The sequence below is a fragment of the Polyodon spathula genome, chromosome 5 (assembly GCF_017654505.1).
Source record: "Polyodon spathula isolate WHYD16114869_AA chromosome 5, ASM1765450v1, whole genome shotgun sequence".
Lineage (NCBI taxonomy): Eukaryota > Metazoa > Chordata > Actinopteri > Acipenseriformes > Polyodontidae > Polyodon > Polyodon spathula.
Genome location: NC_054538.1, coordinates 47,005,243 through 47,021,054, shown reverse-complemented (window position 1 = coordinate 47,021,054; position 15,812 = coordinate 47,005,243). Strand labels below are relative to the sequence as shown.

At 38.8% G+C, this 15,812-nt stretch overlaps 1 protein-coding gene across 1 annotated transcript in view; it reads left to right on the top strand.

Annotated features, from left to right (window-relative positions):
* Positions 1 to 15,812, top strand: part of slc5a6a (solute carrier family 5 member 6a) — an 80,942-nt gene that overhangs the window by 55,579 nt on the left and 9,551 nt on the right. Inside the window, exons 9-14 of the mRNA XM_041250666.1 lie at positions 977 to 1,065; positions 8,820 to 8,932; positions 9,137 to 9,204; positions 9,691 to 9,777; positions 10,643 to 10,821; positions 15,377 to 15,480. Of these exons, the coding sequence (XP_041106600.1) occupies positions 977 to 1,065; positions 8,820 to 8,932; positions 9,137 to 9,204; positions 9,691 to 9,777; positions 10,643 to 10,821; positions 15,377 to 15,480 (640 nt within the window). The remainder of the gene's footprint in view (positions 1 to 976; positions 1,066 to 8,819; positions 8,933 to 9,136; positions 9,205 to 9,690; positions 9,778 to 10,642; positions 10,822 to 15,376; positions 15,481 to 15,812) is intronic.

Sequence of the window (15,812 nt, the reverse complement as noted above, 5' to 3'; positions counted from 1 at the left end):
TGACACCCTGGGATCCTTCAAGAAGCTGCTTGATGAGATTTTGGGATCAATAAGCTACTAACAACCAAACGAGCAAGATGGGCCGAATGGCCTCCTCTCGTTTGTAAACTTTCTTATGTTCTTAAATCACTGCACTTGTGCTAACCACGTATCACTACAAAATACCTGTTGTCATGGAAGATATGAAAGACATCAAGGTGTCTTGTCATATCTTCCAGTTTATATTATATCCAGTTGTCAGATATTCAGTTTTATTTTTCCTAATTTTAGTTGGTATCAGCCGTCTTTTTGACTCTTCATTAATTTTTAACTGTGGGTAATTTTATATTTTTTGACAGCAAATACATTACTACACGCAGTGTCTTAACCACCTGACTCTCGCCTTTCTTCACTGTCTCTTCTCCTTTACTAAAGCGCACTCACTCTTTACAGGTACAAAAATGTAACATTGACTTGCTAGAAAAAAAAAAACTTGAAATTAAATTAATACCACAAAACAAACAAACTTTCTGAAAAAAATACACAATTTGAGTTTAATTACTTAATCTTCATCCCAACAAAGCACCTTAAAATCTTGCGCTCTTTGGTATATGCTACAAAGAGCCAATGGGAGTGAATTACCAGCAACAATGTTACCTAGAATACAGGCACCTTCACAGAAAAAATATTGTTCATAGGGACTATTTTCTGTTGTGGAAGGTTATACATCAAAATGTTAATAAATCTTTAGAAACTATGCAGATTTCTTCTTTATTTTTTTTAAATGTTTATAAATCCATTTTATAAAAGCAACAAGGCACTTGAGGGCATGGGTTGTGCTGGATACTGTCACTTCTTGGTTGATTGCTGATACTCGACTGCGTCTCGTGCCTAACAACGCACCAAGAAGTGACAATATCCAGCACAAGCCCATTCCCTCTTGTTCCTTATTGGTTTATTAAAAGGGTGTCTCGTCTGTTTGTCTGTTTCCTACTAGATGGTGCTGTACTTTGTGATGGATATTTTGAAGGACCTTCCTGGACTTCCAGGGCTCTTTGTGGCCTGTCTGTTTAGTGGAGCTCTCAGGTACTGTGTGTGTTCATATGTTCGTGCGTGTGTGTGTTTGTGTGTGTGTTCATGTGTTTGTTCATGCTCTTTTATCCTTCTGGAGTCTAATGTTTAAAATGTTTATTACCACTAGTCAAAAACGGAAGGCTACTTTCACACTGGTAATTTTGTCGAGCCGAGCAGAGCTGGAACCGTGAAACTGCTGGCTTGGTGTTGAGCAAAGCTGGGGGCGGGGTTAACTTGTACTGTCTTAAATGATAAAGTCTACCAAAAGATTTTACAGGAGTTGAGAAATTTGGGAGTAAACCGCTGCATGAAACAGGATTACAAAAAAAAACAAAAGATCATAACAATAAAAGCAGGTCAGATCGCAAAAAAAGTAAATATTATGATTTAAAGGACACAGTTCTTGGTCACAGACCTGCAACGACTGGCGCCGATATGTTGACTTTGGAGACTTGTCTTGTGGAATTGATGTGTAGTGCAGTTATTGATGTGCAGTGCAGTTAAAATTAATTATATATATATATATATATATTATATATATATATATATAATATATTATATATATATATTATATATATATATAGTATTTCTCCTTTTTTAAATTGTTTAACGCTGACAGATATTTAAAACAGAGACAAAAAAAAAAAACTTAGTGTGTTAACTGCAAGAGCTACTGCTGTTTCATTAGTTGTATTCCATATATTTTTTCTAATGAGTAAAGTGATCAGTAATTGTGCATATTTTGTGGTTCCTTTATAAACCAGTCCATAACAGAAACAATAAAAATAAATAAGATATATATTGGAAATGAGCAAATTATCTGAAAATCATGTTCAATAATTAAAAAAATACCGTAACATTGCTGTATAAAAACAAGTTGTAAAATAATATATTTAAATATGTTACATTTCGAGTTTGTTTTTAAGTGAAGTGTTTACTGACATTTTTCAGATACTATGTGTAATTTTTTAACACTAGAAGCACCATTTTCCACTCTTGGTACACATATGGGGCTGCGCGTTCATATACCTTTCTGTGCATATATATTAAATATTCTCACAAAGCATGAAACACAGGTGTGCAGAAATATACGAGATATTACATTGTATCTAAAAGCCTCTGGAGCAGTCACATTGACAGCCACACAGAAACAATTGCATTTTCTCTACTCTCTGCCTGACTGAATGACTGATAGTGTTTTTCAGTCAGCCTTTTCAAAGGCTGGCACCTGCTACCAGGTGTGCTCTTTTGGTTAGTCAGTTAGCATAGGGACTGGTGAAAATAAATACCAGAGACCATGGAGTTTTATAACACAAAGATGCTTTGGATCAGATGGCATGGAAGCATTCCGTGAAAGCTGCCTCCCGACGGTGGCCTGTTCAGATGTTTTACCGTGTATTTGATCTAGCAGCCATCAATTCCTGGGTACTTTACAAAGAATGCATGAAGAAGAATTTACCAAGGAGAGAATATATTTTACAGTTAGCACAGGAACTTCGCAAGAACAGAGGGAGACTGCCAAGCGTGTCCCCACAGCTGAAGCTGGCAACCCCACTAAGAGCCGCAGGTTGGCAAGTGCAATAAAAATAAAACTTTGGACAGCTGTGCCCTGTGCAGAAAGGCAGCGTGGAGAAGCGCATTATCTGTGTTGATTGTGAACAGCCTTAGACTCTGGTAAAAGAATAAAAAATTAAAAACCTGAAAAAAAGAAAAATAATTACTTTTTTTATAACTGCTGCTGCGCTTCTGTAAAATGTTTTCTTCTAAGTTTATTTATCTATGTTCAGTTGTTTTTGCGCCTCTGATAATAAACTGATTTCTGTTGAAAGTTAATGTATTGCTGTCGTTTCAGTTTTATAAATATGTACCTTATGTTGTAAATCGAAGTCTGTTCAGATCTTAATTTACATTTTCGTTTAGATTTGTTAAATAAGTATGTTATATATATATATATATATATATATATATGTGTGTGTGTGTATATATATATATATATATATATATATATATATATATATATATATATATATATATATATATATATATGTATATGTGTGTAAAATGTGCTTCGGTTGTTCAGATGTTTGATGTATTCAATAAAAAAATTATAGTACAAGTACGTTATACAGTGTTTTGAATACAGCCGTCAGAAAGACTGCTGCGGGGCTTCTAGGTATAAGCATATCTCTGGTCCTTCTAGTGTTAAAGTTATTATTAGTAGTTAATCTAACTTTAATAATATTAAATGAAATTATTAGTCTCATATTTCTCAATTCCTGAGAACTCTTTTGGTAGACTGTATTGTTTTGGACAGTACGACCCCGGGATCCATTCTCAAAACAAATCCACACCACTCCCTTGTGCACCTGTGTCCACTAAATTTGATGTTACGTTCCACAGTGCAGCTTCTACTTTGAACAGTAGTGCGAACACACCCGAGCCGTGCTGGGTGAGCTCGGCTCGGCTCGGCTCGGCGTTCTAGAGTGAAAAGGCTATTAGAATAACTTGCTCTTTCATGGTCTAGTTGTTTCAGTGTGTCCATGTCCTGAATTTGGTATGGTTTAGAGCAGTGATTCTCCGTAACACCTTAGTGAGTTGGGCCTGCCATTTTCAAATCTGTAAAAACTCTACAAGTTGTCTGCATGTTGCTTGGTCAGGAGGAACAAGCTGATATAATATGATATATGATATAATCTCTTTTTAGCGCCAAGCCCACGTCATATGCTAATCAGTTGTCCACATTTTTCCTCTGTTAGCTTGGGTACGGAGGAAGTGTAGGCATTTACATTTTTCATTTACTGTTTTGTTTTATAAGGGTTTTTTAAATACAATTTTTTGCAGTTCATTATCTACTCGGTGTAATTCACTGTTCCTGGATTATCAAAAGGAAAATTATATTTAAGTTTATTTTAATATTAACTTCATTTACATTATTATTATTCGTTAAATTTACTTGCAATTTGAACCTTAACACCTGTTCATTGTGTTTTTGTATTATTACAGATACTAATATCCATGTGTTATTAAAAAAATAGATGGGCTTCAGTGAGTTGAAGGAAAATAATTCCCCCTGGGGTTTCTGTGAAAGTTTATAACCTACTCTACCTAACCTATTTTTTTTTTTTTTTATCTTGATTTATTCATACAAGGGACATTTTGAAAGAATGTTGATGAGGATTATTATTTAAATACAGATGGCTGTAGCACACGATTGCAATGGCAATGCCAGATTATATGGTAATATGCATATCATTGTGTGCATTATTACATTTTATATACTGAGCATCAAAAGAAACTCATCACTTATATATGGATAAAATTCACTAAAATCAAAGTGACAAACTCTGTTTTAGAGTAGGTGCAGTGACTTTATATTGTGCTTTTAACAATTGACATCATGAAGATTGTGCAAAATGATCTGTCCATCTTGGGCAGGTGGTGTGGCTCTTGGTCTCCCAGTTCATGGCCTGCCATTGACAGAGTGTGTCTGGTTATACCATCTCGCCAGGTTTGGAATTGCTGGCTGTGAGCACCAAATACGGCGAGTTATAGTACGCTGCCCTAGTCCAGCCTCCAACATGCCGATTGCACGAAGGCACTGCTCTCTTGACAGATGTGGCATAATGTTTTTTTTTTTTTTTCTGTCATTTTCTATATTGCTTTTATTCATGCTTGCAATTCAGCAGCAGCAATAACTCCATATCCAGTGTCAAATCAACTGTCTCTCTCGAAAATAAATGCGTTATAATAGTGATGTTTTTTTTGGAGCTCGGTGTAGTCATCCATATCACACTGTGACATTTTTCCAATAATAATAAATCTCAGTAGCTGCAAAAAGAAGCATATGAGGAACAGTTCTATGTCACTGTGTTGAGAAAATAATGAGGAGGATTATTTAAATAAATGTGTAGGAGCTCACCAGGAGCAGATCTTGAAACGTATTTATTTGAAAAAAAAAAACCCTATCATGCCTTGATTTGATTAAACCATTGTTATTTAATAATTGTTTAAAAACATTATTACAGACATTTAAAAGACAAACAAGCAAGGAAATAAAACAATTGAATTAAGTGGGGGGAAAAAAAAACTATTAAACACAAGCAAACTTTATTGTTGCGTACAATAATGACGTCTATTACAGCCTGCGCACGCATCAGTACACGGCTGAGGGATCCAGGCTGCAGAGATACCCCTCTCATTGAAACGCTGGCGCAGACACGCAGGATTTATTAAACACAAAACAGAAAGTAAACAAACAGGTCATGTGATGCTACCAACGATGAGCGCCCATCTGTAAACAATCATTTGATCAAACATAACTCCAAAAAGCACACAAAACAAACCCGTTTCCAAATGTAAATTATACCAACACTAATTTACCCCTGTGCAGGACAATCGCCCTGCTACATGTACATTTAAAAGAAAATGGTAAAGAAATAAAAAAGGAAAGAATGTGCACATGCTGAATACAGTAATTTACATGTCCTTTCTCTGGGGGGAAAAAAACTATCCAGTGTAGATTGCCCCTCATCCGTTGCCTGGTTGCAGATTGTGTGAAGACGGACAGGCAGCGATTGCGTTTGTCATGCACGATTCGTACTACAATAGGGCATCTTTGAATTGGCATTATCGTTGAATTAGTCAACCATGGTGTTTGTTTTCACTGAGAGAATAACACACTTGACACTGGAGAAAGTTCAATGTCAGTCAGTATTGAGATCGATGTATGCGGGTTGATCCTGTACATAATCGTTCTAATAGGGCTAATTTGCATTGAAAAAATAGGTATAGAAAGATTCGTTATAGTGAAGTTAGCCTGTATGTATATATGTGTGTGTGTCTATATATGTATATGTGTGTGTGTGTATATATATATATATATATATATATATATATATATATATATATATATATATATATATATATATATATATATATATATATATATAAAACAATTGAGTGGAAACAGTCAATCAGCTTCCAGATCTAATGGGCTTCTATGCCCACTGAAACGTTGAAGTGCTTAACTGTGAATTGCATTTTAAGTCAATCCGCGCATAAATACCGGCTTTTTCCCTAACATTCTAATCCACTACTAATCTGATAACATAAAAAGCTGCTTAAACATACTTTCTGCTGCTGGTCTTGAGACAAGGGAAATCATGTTTGTGACAGGACACCGTAATGAAGGTTCAATTCGCAGCTACTGGACAGCAAATTAACAGGGAAGACATGATTAGTCTCCCTCAAAACCAGCCAGTCAAACTGCACACCCTGTTTCAGTTCTTTCCACACCAGCCAATCCACTCCATTCCTTGAATGATGCCCCGCCTCCAACGACGAGTTTCAAGTCCGACTCCAGTACTACACAGACTATTCAACAATTGTACATGTTCAGATAAATTATAATAAGAAAGAGTAAGACCCCAATAAAGAAATATGTTGGCAATAATAATAATAAATAATAATAATAATAATAATAATAATAATAATTTTTTTCTCTACGTGTAATGTTTTTCTTTTCTAATTATGACTAGGGACTAATTATGACTATGACTAGGGACTATTTTCCTCAGCAGAATGTTATCTGGCAAAATATCAGAAGGTCATACACTTTTTAAAGTTTGTGTGGTAGGTGACCTTGACTTTCGTTAGCACCCTCGCCTACAGCTCGGAACGCATAACTCAAGTCGCGGTCATCTACCACACGGTAGAACCCACATCGACAGGCTCTATCGCTTAAATATTAAGAACATAAGAAAGTTTACAAATGAGAGGAGGTCATTCGGCCCATCTTGCTTGTTTGGTTGTTAGTAGCTTATTGATCCCAGAATCTTACCAAGCAGCTTCTTGAAGGATCCCAGGGTGTCAGCTTCAACAACATTACTGGGGAGTTGATTCCAGACCCTCACGATTCTCTGTAAAAAAGTGCCTCCTATTTTCTGTTCTGAATGCCCCTTTGTCTAATCTCCATTTGTGACCCCTGGTCCTTGTTTCTTTTTTCAGGTCGAAAAAGTCCCTTGGGTCGACATTGTCAATACCTATACATATACACAGTCTAAATAAACTATAATGAACCCTTCTTATAATGATCACCCTTTTTTTAACGATCCAAGCATCTAGAACCATTTTTTTCAGTGGAAAGTAGTCCTATTAGAACGATCACTTTAGTTTAACACCAGCGACGGACGTATCAACACACTGAGAACTGGTTACGCTGGAGTTTTTTTTAGTTTTTTTGTTTTTTTTACAAAATATTAAATCCATGCTCAATGCCAATGCCGTAGAACATCTTTTCAGAAGGGGTCTATACGAGGTATCTATATTCTAAAATAAAACAAGTTTTTTTATCTAGACTTTGGGGTCTGAATGCTTACATCAGTTTGGAGAAAATTCAAGATTCAGTGAACTTCTGCCCAGAACAACAGAAAGATGTTTTCCACAATCCTTTGCTGTTGATTTTAGCTGGCTGAAGATTGAAGGGCAACTACAGAAAAACTAAGGCTTATCTGAACCCTACTCAACAAAAAAAAAGGAAACCTTCCATTTTCAGATCCATACAGACGAGTGAAAAGAAGTTGTCCTCTGATGCGATCCCAAATCTGTACACGACTCTCTCTCTACATTTATCATCATATCTCAGCCACCTGTTTCACAGGGGTTGTCTGCCCTCCTTCAATGTTCACATCAATGCAATCTCCAACATACCTGGTTAGGAATGTCACACTATACGGTGTCTAGAGTTGTTTGGCAGGGCTACCACCTTAACCCCCCCCCCAAGGAAACGCATCGTCCCTCAATGGAGGCTTAGCCTGTATTCAATAACAGGTTACCATGGTTTGGACTCTGGCTACAGGTAAGGAAAACGTCTACTTTGGGAAAACTGCATATCTAGTGACTGATCTCCAATACAGGGATCACAAATCCAGGGAAAACTGACAGTCAGATTCAAAATGGACCTCATCCTGCATTGACTTCTATTTTGGAAGGAAACCATCTTTAGGATCTGTCAAAACCCACTGGGTAAGGTATGGTAAATGTAGGGGCAAAACTAAAATGTGCCTGTGAACAGGCTGGCTGTAGGGTCAGGCCAGAACGGAGTACACAGAGAAAGACAGTACTGGCAGAATGAAAACTGAGATGCTGCAGCGCTCAATGTGTTTATTAATACAGAAAATAAAAGGTTGAACAAAAAAACAGCACACGGCAATTTGGGCCAAAATAAATAGACAAACAAAACGAACAGACGCTAACAAACACGGTCGACGAATGCTAGTGTTTGTTTCTTTTAAATAGTTTTTACCTCCTCTCCACACCAGTTCTCACATATCAGTTTATGTATTCTGTGTCTTCCTTTACTAACTTCCTCTACTACCTCTTAATCATTTGATATGGTTAACTTGTGTGTGGAGTTCATCATACTCTGTAAGAAGACAAAGATTACCTGTAGTATGATGTCTTCGTAGGATGATGAACTCCACACACCCATAACTCACCCACCTTCCACCTCTTATTTTTTTCATTTGGACAATTGATTAGGTTATGACGTGGGCTCTTATAGAGGATGTACAGGGGATTGGCGCAAAAAAAGGATTCAATCAATGATCTCTGGGTAAGAGATCAGCCTGTGCCTCCAGACCAAGCAACATTGACTATATATGACCGCTTGAATTTTATTTTCATATGTATGTTGCAGTGTTTTATATCTTGCATGCTTTTTGTGCTGTAATTATTTTTTTAATGTTGTCCATTTTTTTTCTCCCCAGTACTATTTCCTCAGCGTTTAACTCCCTAGCAACGGTTACTATGGAGGATCTGATCAAGCCATACTTCACAGCAATGACAGAGTCTAGAGCCACTCTGTTATCCAAGGGGCTAGGTTTGTGTCTGCTAGGCTGCTTCCTTCCTACATTTAATCAAAGGTGGTATTTATTCTGAGGAACACACCCCTAGGTTCCCAGTATAAAGATCTTGTAACTACATTTTTTACCTTTGTGACTTGTGCCTGGCACCCGTCTTTCAACACACACGGTGAGCAGCTGTCTCTCGCATTCCCTGAATGTTTCTCTATCACCCTCTCTAGCTGTGGCTTATGGAATCATCTGTTTGGCAATGGCCTACATCGCATCTCAAATGGGTTCAGTGCTGCAGGTAAGGGGCAGGGTTTAAAGAAGGCCTGGCTGTTGTGGGTGATGACTGGGAGTGGTTTTATAGATGCTGGGTAGATCTGACGGAGATATTTAATGTGAATAGAAATAGCTTAATGGTTATTTTCCAGCGCTTTGGTGGAGCTATTATCAGGTGTAGAGTTTAGGTCTAGTCGGGGGATGAGTCTCGTAGCTGGTGTGTGGTACATGAATGATTTGCATGTTTGAGTAGGAAATGAAGTTTAGCTCTTTTTTAGAAGTTTAGGGCAAATCTTCTTAGAAATCTTGAAAATTTGATATATTGACAAAAATAATGATGGGAACACCCTGGCATAGCAAAGTAAAGCATTAATCATTTGTATATTTGTTATTTCCTCAACTATCTTCAGGGTAGACATGGAAACAGGAAATCATGAACTACTAGCATTTGATATCTCCGGAATAGGAAAGCACTTCTAAATGGTTCTTCATTTCCTTCCTTCCGTCCCAGGCAGCCTTAAGTATCTTTGGGATGGTTGGGGGGCCTCTGCTCGGTATCTTCTGTCTTGGAATCTTCTTCCCTTGTGCCAACTCGACTGTGAGTATCAAGCCTCTTCTCATGCCTTACTGCGGTATAAAGATAGGTAGCATGTTATATTTATACATGTGAATGCAGATCATTCTGATTTTGTAATGCATTTACATCCATGATGCGGGATGTATGTTACTGACAGTTTATTGCTTTTAAGATGTTTGTGATACTTTGTGTGCTGTGGAAAGCAATTTAGATACAGTGAATTCTCGTTAAAACAAACTTAGATCAGATACATTTTTTGGAAATCGGGAAAAGTCCCGGCAAAATTTAGCAGTCGCTTATTGTAAATTACTTATTATACTACGAATTCACTGAACACGAATTTCCTGTTCCTGCAAATTATTTTGGAGCCCTCCCCGCGAATAAAATTTGAATAAATCGAAACACCCCAGATCAAACACAGTTGTCAGTGTTACTGATTTGCTCAATACCCTGATGTTGAGGATGCCTTGCTTTTGTGGTTTAAAAATACATCTGATTAGAATAAGACATGCAGATTTCAAGTGCAGTTCATTTGCAATGTATACTTTTATAAAAGTTCACTTACAGCCACATTTTCAATAAAACTCAGTACTTTTACAGATATAATACTTTTCATTGTTCTGTAATTTAAATTTGATTTCAGTGTTACTGTAACTTCAATACAGACCGACAGAATGCATTTGGCTTTAGATTCCTGATAATGCAAATTAAGAGTTGACTGTATTAAGGTCCGTGTTGAAACAAAAACACCAAGTGAATATTAACAACACTTGAAACTTCTCTTTAGTTTGACTGTACTTTTGCATGCTTAAGGCTGGATCAGACGTACATTAGGGGATGTGTGTTTTCTCTGGGCTTTGTTAACCCGCTTTCTCCTGTCTGACAGGGAGCCATCACTGGCTTGGTATCAGGCCTGGTCATGGCTTTTTGGATTGGAATCGGAAGCTTTGTGTCTCGTAGCTCCCCCCCTCTCATTCCAGTAAATGCCACTGTTTTACCTGATGTAGGAAACATGACAACTGCTGCTATGACTACACTTATCGCTGCGGCAAAAACCAAAGCACGGTAAGATGCAAAACTATTTTGACAAATTAAAACAAAATACCTTAAAATGTATATAATCTGCAATAAATAACCTGTCTAAGTATATTATGTATTATACCATATTCCTTCGATATTGCTTCGAATTTAAGGTGCACTTTTTGAACAATTTTTTGCTTCTTAAAAATAGCCTACGTCGAGTACAGTAGTTATGTGTGTATTAAAATAGGCAACAAAAGATCTGACTACCCAAGTACACAAACAACAACGTGACTGACTGCCGAGAAAAGATGAACAAAGACGTCACTGCCCAATCTCAAATCATCTATGACATACAGGCAGCCATTTTCAAAGAAGTGTTATTAGCCTCCTGAGGAATTCAAAGAGAAGCTTTAACAATGTCAGCGTTTCTAACAGTATCACTTTGGACAGATCGGAAATGCTGATCAGACCCCTGTATATTTCGACATACCAAGCAAAACCCAGTTCACAAATTGGGAGAAAAACAGGTGTGAGTAATCATGTCTGGAAATTAGAAGCATCACATGATTTCCATTACATGAGAGTAGATGTTGAACTTGATGCTGATTTGAACTCGGCTCTCGCCAAGATAAGCACCAACAGTAAACTAATGTGATCAATCTGCATCTCCATCCATTTGCGTTGTTTTCCATCTGATGATGTAGATATCCTTCTGTCTGGTGTTGATTGCTGAAGTGTAATGCTGGCTTCAGGTATCAGCTCATTTTGCCTCCCCAGCTCATCAGCACACACAACAGCTGCGATGCTGGCTCCAGGGATCAACCAAGTGCAGTCTCCCCAGCGCATCAGCATGACAACCGTCTGGATTGAGCTAAGTAGGGTACATCTCTGGGGTCTTCATGGGCACCTTCTATCCTTGGTGTTTCCTTGACTAGCCCACGACACCTCAAGAGGGCTCAACAGTGATTCTGGTGTCCCAGCATCATCCCCCACTCAGCTCAGCCCAGCTTACTTACCTGTACATCAGCGTTGCTTTCTTTCTATTGTGCTTGAGATCCCCATCCAGAATCTTTCCGTCTCAACTACAGCCAGTTGCTGCTCCTTTCTGCTGCTTCAGATTAGTTCTTCACTGTGCGACGCAACTCTTGGCCACTGAACCCAACATCTCTGAGAAACTGGGTTGTGCAATGTGCCACAAATCCTCGACAACCCACCTCCATTGGGTAAACTCAGACTCTCCATCCTAGTGGTTCTGTTTCAGCAGCTAGTTGAGCATATCGAAGTTTCTTCCGCTCATACGCCTCGTCCGCAGCATCTTCCCATGACTGTTAACTCTACCAGATGAACAAGGCGTGCTAATCCAGACCACAAGACAATGTCTGGTTGAAGGTTAGTTGGCAATCTCAGGTGGAAAAATAAGCCATTGACCAACATCTGCCAGCATCTTCCGGTCTCTCTGGTCTCTTCTTGGTGGTTGCTCTCCTGGATGGAAGAATATTGTCTTTTGTATGTAATGCTTTGATGGAACTGGTGGCAACTTATTGGTCAGGTTACACTTGTCTTCCAATGCTAAGGCCATACATCACATCACCTGGTTATGGCGCCAAGTAAACTGTCCTTGGCTAAGACACACCTTACATCCTGTCAAAATTTGCCTTAATTTTGCAGGTGATGAACACAAAGGACATGAGGGATCCTCACCCACCCAGAGGTTTAGGTTCTGTGGTGATGGGAGAACATTATATGCTGATCTGATGAGGAAACTGATCCTGCTCTGTTCCATTGTCCATAGGTCTTGCCAGCCGATCTTGCATTGTTCCGCACTCTCCCATCTCATCCATTCTCCATGCATTGGCTGGAAAATGGCCTTTACACACCTGATCCTCTCCTCCCGCTTTTGCACCTCATTGACTACCAGCTTCCTCCGTTGAGCCGGGGTTGCCTTGTGCTATGTAGGAGGAGCTGAACTGAGACCAAAACCTCTTTTTTCATGCTGAACTTGCCTCAAAATATCTCAGATTTGAAGGGCAGCCTTAGCATCTTCCACAGCTTTCTTTGCCATCCATTTTCTTCCAGTTTTCAACACAGGTGCTGCCTCCCTTACGCATTTGTCGCGTGAATCTACTAGTGTCATTTCCAGTCGGACTTTGGCACACTTAAACTCCTCGGTTAGAGCAGAGATTCGTAGCTGCAGTATTCCTTTACCATAAAGTCCCACTCTGCTGAGGCAGTGTGGAACTCCCAACCATTTCCTGACGTATGAACTGATTAAAGCTTCCAGCTTATGAACTGTTGTCAAGGAAACCTTGTACACAGTCAGTGGCCACAGCAGTCTTGGCAGTAGACCAAACTGAAAGCACCAGAGTTTCAGTTTGCCTGGTAAAGCACTGCTGTCTATGCTCTTCAACCCTTCCACTGCTTGTTGTCTAACTTCTCCCACACGAACTGTGTCCTTTAGATCCCCGTCATACCATCTCCCTAGACTTTTCACTGGCTTCTCGGACACTGTTGGTATTTCCTCAATATTAATGTAGAACCTTTTATCTACTACTTTACCTTTTTAATTATAGAGATGCTTCTTGATTTAGTGGGCTTGAATTGCATTCGTGCCCATTCAATGTTATTGGTTAATTTGCCCATTAACCGATTAGTGCAGGCTACTGTTGTAGTCATTGTTGTCATGTCTTCCATGAATGCTCGAATTGGTGGTAGTCGCATTCCAGTAGCCAAGCGCTCTCCTCCCACTACCCATTTTGATGCCCTTATAATTACTTCCATTGCCATGGTAAAAGCCAGTGGAGAAATGGTACATCCTGCCATTATTCCAACTTCTAGGCATTGCCATGTAGTGCTGAATTCTGAAGTTGAAAAACTAAATTGCAAATCTCCAAAGTAAGCTTTCGCTAAATTTGTTGTTGTCATCGGTACGCTGAATCAAATGTTGCCCAAAGAAGTTCATGTGGCACTGAACCATATGCATTAGCCAAATCTAGGAATGTCACATGGTGCTCCTTCGTCTCCTCCTTTGCTGATTGAATTTGTTGCCAGATTACGCTGATGTGTTCTAAACATCCTGGGAAACCTGGAATGCCTGCTTTTTGTACTGAAGTGTCAATGAAGCAGTTCTTTAATAGGTAGATTGACAATCTCTGAGCAATAATGCTGAAGAAAATCTTGCCTTCTACATTTAATTGGGAAATAGGACGAAACTGACCGATGCTTGTAGAATCATTTTCCTTTGGTATAAAGACTCCACCTGCTCAGTGCCATGCTCTTGGTACAACCTGTTTTTCCCATGCCACTTTCATCAATTTCCACAGGATTCATAGAACTCTAGAAGCACTCTTGTATACTCTGTATCGAACTTCATTAGGCCCTAGAGATGATGATGCCCTTGCTTTTTTCACAGCTTGCTCTACTTCTTTCCACATATGTGCACAGTCTTCCATTTGGTATTCGGGTGGAATATCTGAAGGAATTGACATAGGCTCCTGGATTTTTGAATCTGTATGTGTTTCCTCCAACTATCTCTCCAGCTCAAACTTAAATGATTTTAGTATGCCATTTTTCTCACTGGTGAATATCTTCTTTAGAAATTGAATGGACCTTTATAAAAGTTAGTTCTTGCACGCTCTTTCTTTTTGTAGCATTTCCGTAGGTGCTCAGCTCTGAGCAATGTTACAAGCTTATCTTTTATGACCCTTTTTAACAGATTGAGTCCCTCCTGACTCTGTTCTGCTTTTTTCCATTGATTCCTCAGCTGCCTCCTTTCTCTAACTAAGCGTTCAATCTCCTGCTGCCATCTAGACTTTCCAGGAATAGTTTGTACTTTTTTCTTCCTTTTTTCAATTCCAGACCTCTCGCTTCCATATGCCTAGATGATGTCCCCAAATGTATCCAGCTTCTTATCAACTGTTCCATTTAACCTTTCCAAAGTAAAACAGATATGTGTTTACTGTGTCCAATGCAGTTTTCTCGCAAGCTCTTGGCCATTTAACTCCAGGCTTGTGCCCGTTGAGGTTCTTTTCTCTCGTACGCTGGTTCGTCTGACTTGGTTCACAAGGATCACTAGGTTCATCACCAGTTGTATCCATGCAAGTCCTCCTCACGTCTATGACTTGCTGATATCCTGTGAACTGTGGTTTGCTTCCAGTCGCTGGTTTTCATTCGACTGACTTGACCTACTTCGTAAGAAGTACTGATCAATGCGAGGCCCTTGTCCCTTCTCCCTGAAGCATTTCATTCTCCTTTGGTGAATCTTCAAACCTTTGACCGTTGTCTCCTTGCTCCAGCCGCATAACATAACATGCTCTGTGTGACAGCAGATGGCCGTAAAACTGCCACCATATGTGTAATTGAGGTGGTGTCTTTGTAAATACATATTTATTTGATGTTTTATTTTTTCCTCAGATTGAAGGTGGAAAATTTAGGCTGCGTTTTAAATTCAAAAGAATACGGTAATTCCACAAAAATGTAATAAGTATAAAGAAATTAACTTCTGTGGTCAACCATATTAAGATCACCTGCTTGACTTTTTTGAGGAATCCCATGTTTATATAAATAAATTAAATACAAACTAACCTTCCCATTTCTGCAGCACAACTGGTCTGAAGAGGTTTTACTCTTTATCATATATGTGGTACAGCGCACACAACTCTGCCACTGTGGTCATCGTGGGACTGATTGTCAGCTTCATCACAGGTGAGAGTCCAGTCTCTACATCCAGCCTTATGGATCCTTCCTATTTCTTGTATCATCAGTTAATCTTGTCTTTTAATTAGTAGACTAGTAACACATACAGCATTCATATAGCATCTATCCAAGGTGATGACTGATCCCTGGATTTCATCTAGTCATCTCTTAATCGATCCCAAAGACTCAACAGCATAGCTTGGCAACCTATTTTATACACTCACCACTCTTTCTATAAAAAATCTGCATTGATTAAATTTCCATCTGCTTCCTCTGGTCTTGATCTCTACAGGGATGGGACAGTATGAAATTTGCACGGTATGATAACTGTTAAAAAACAA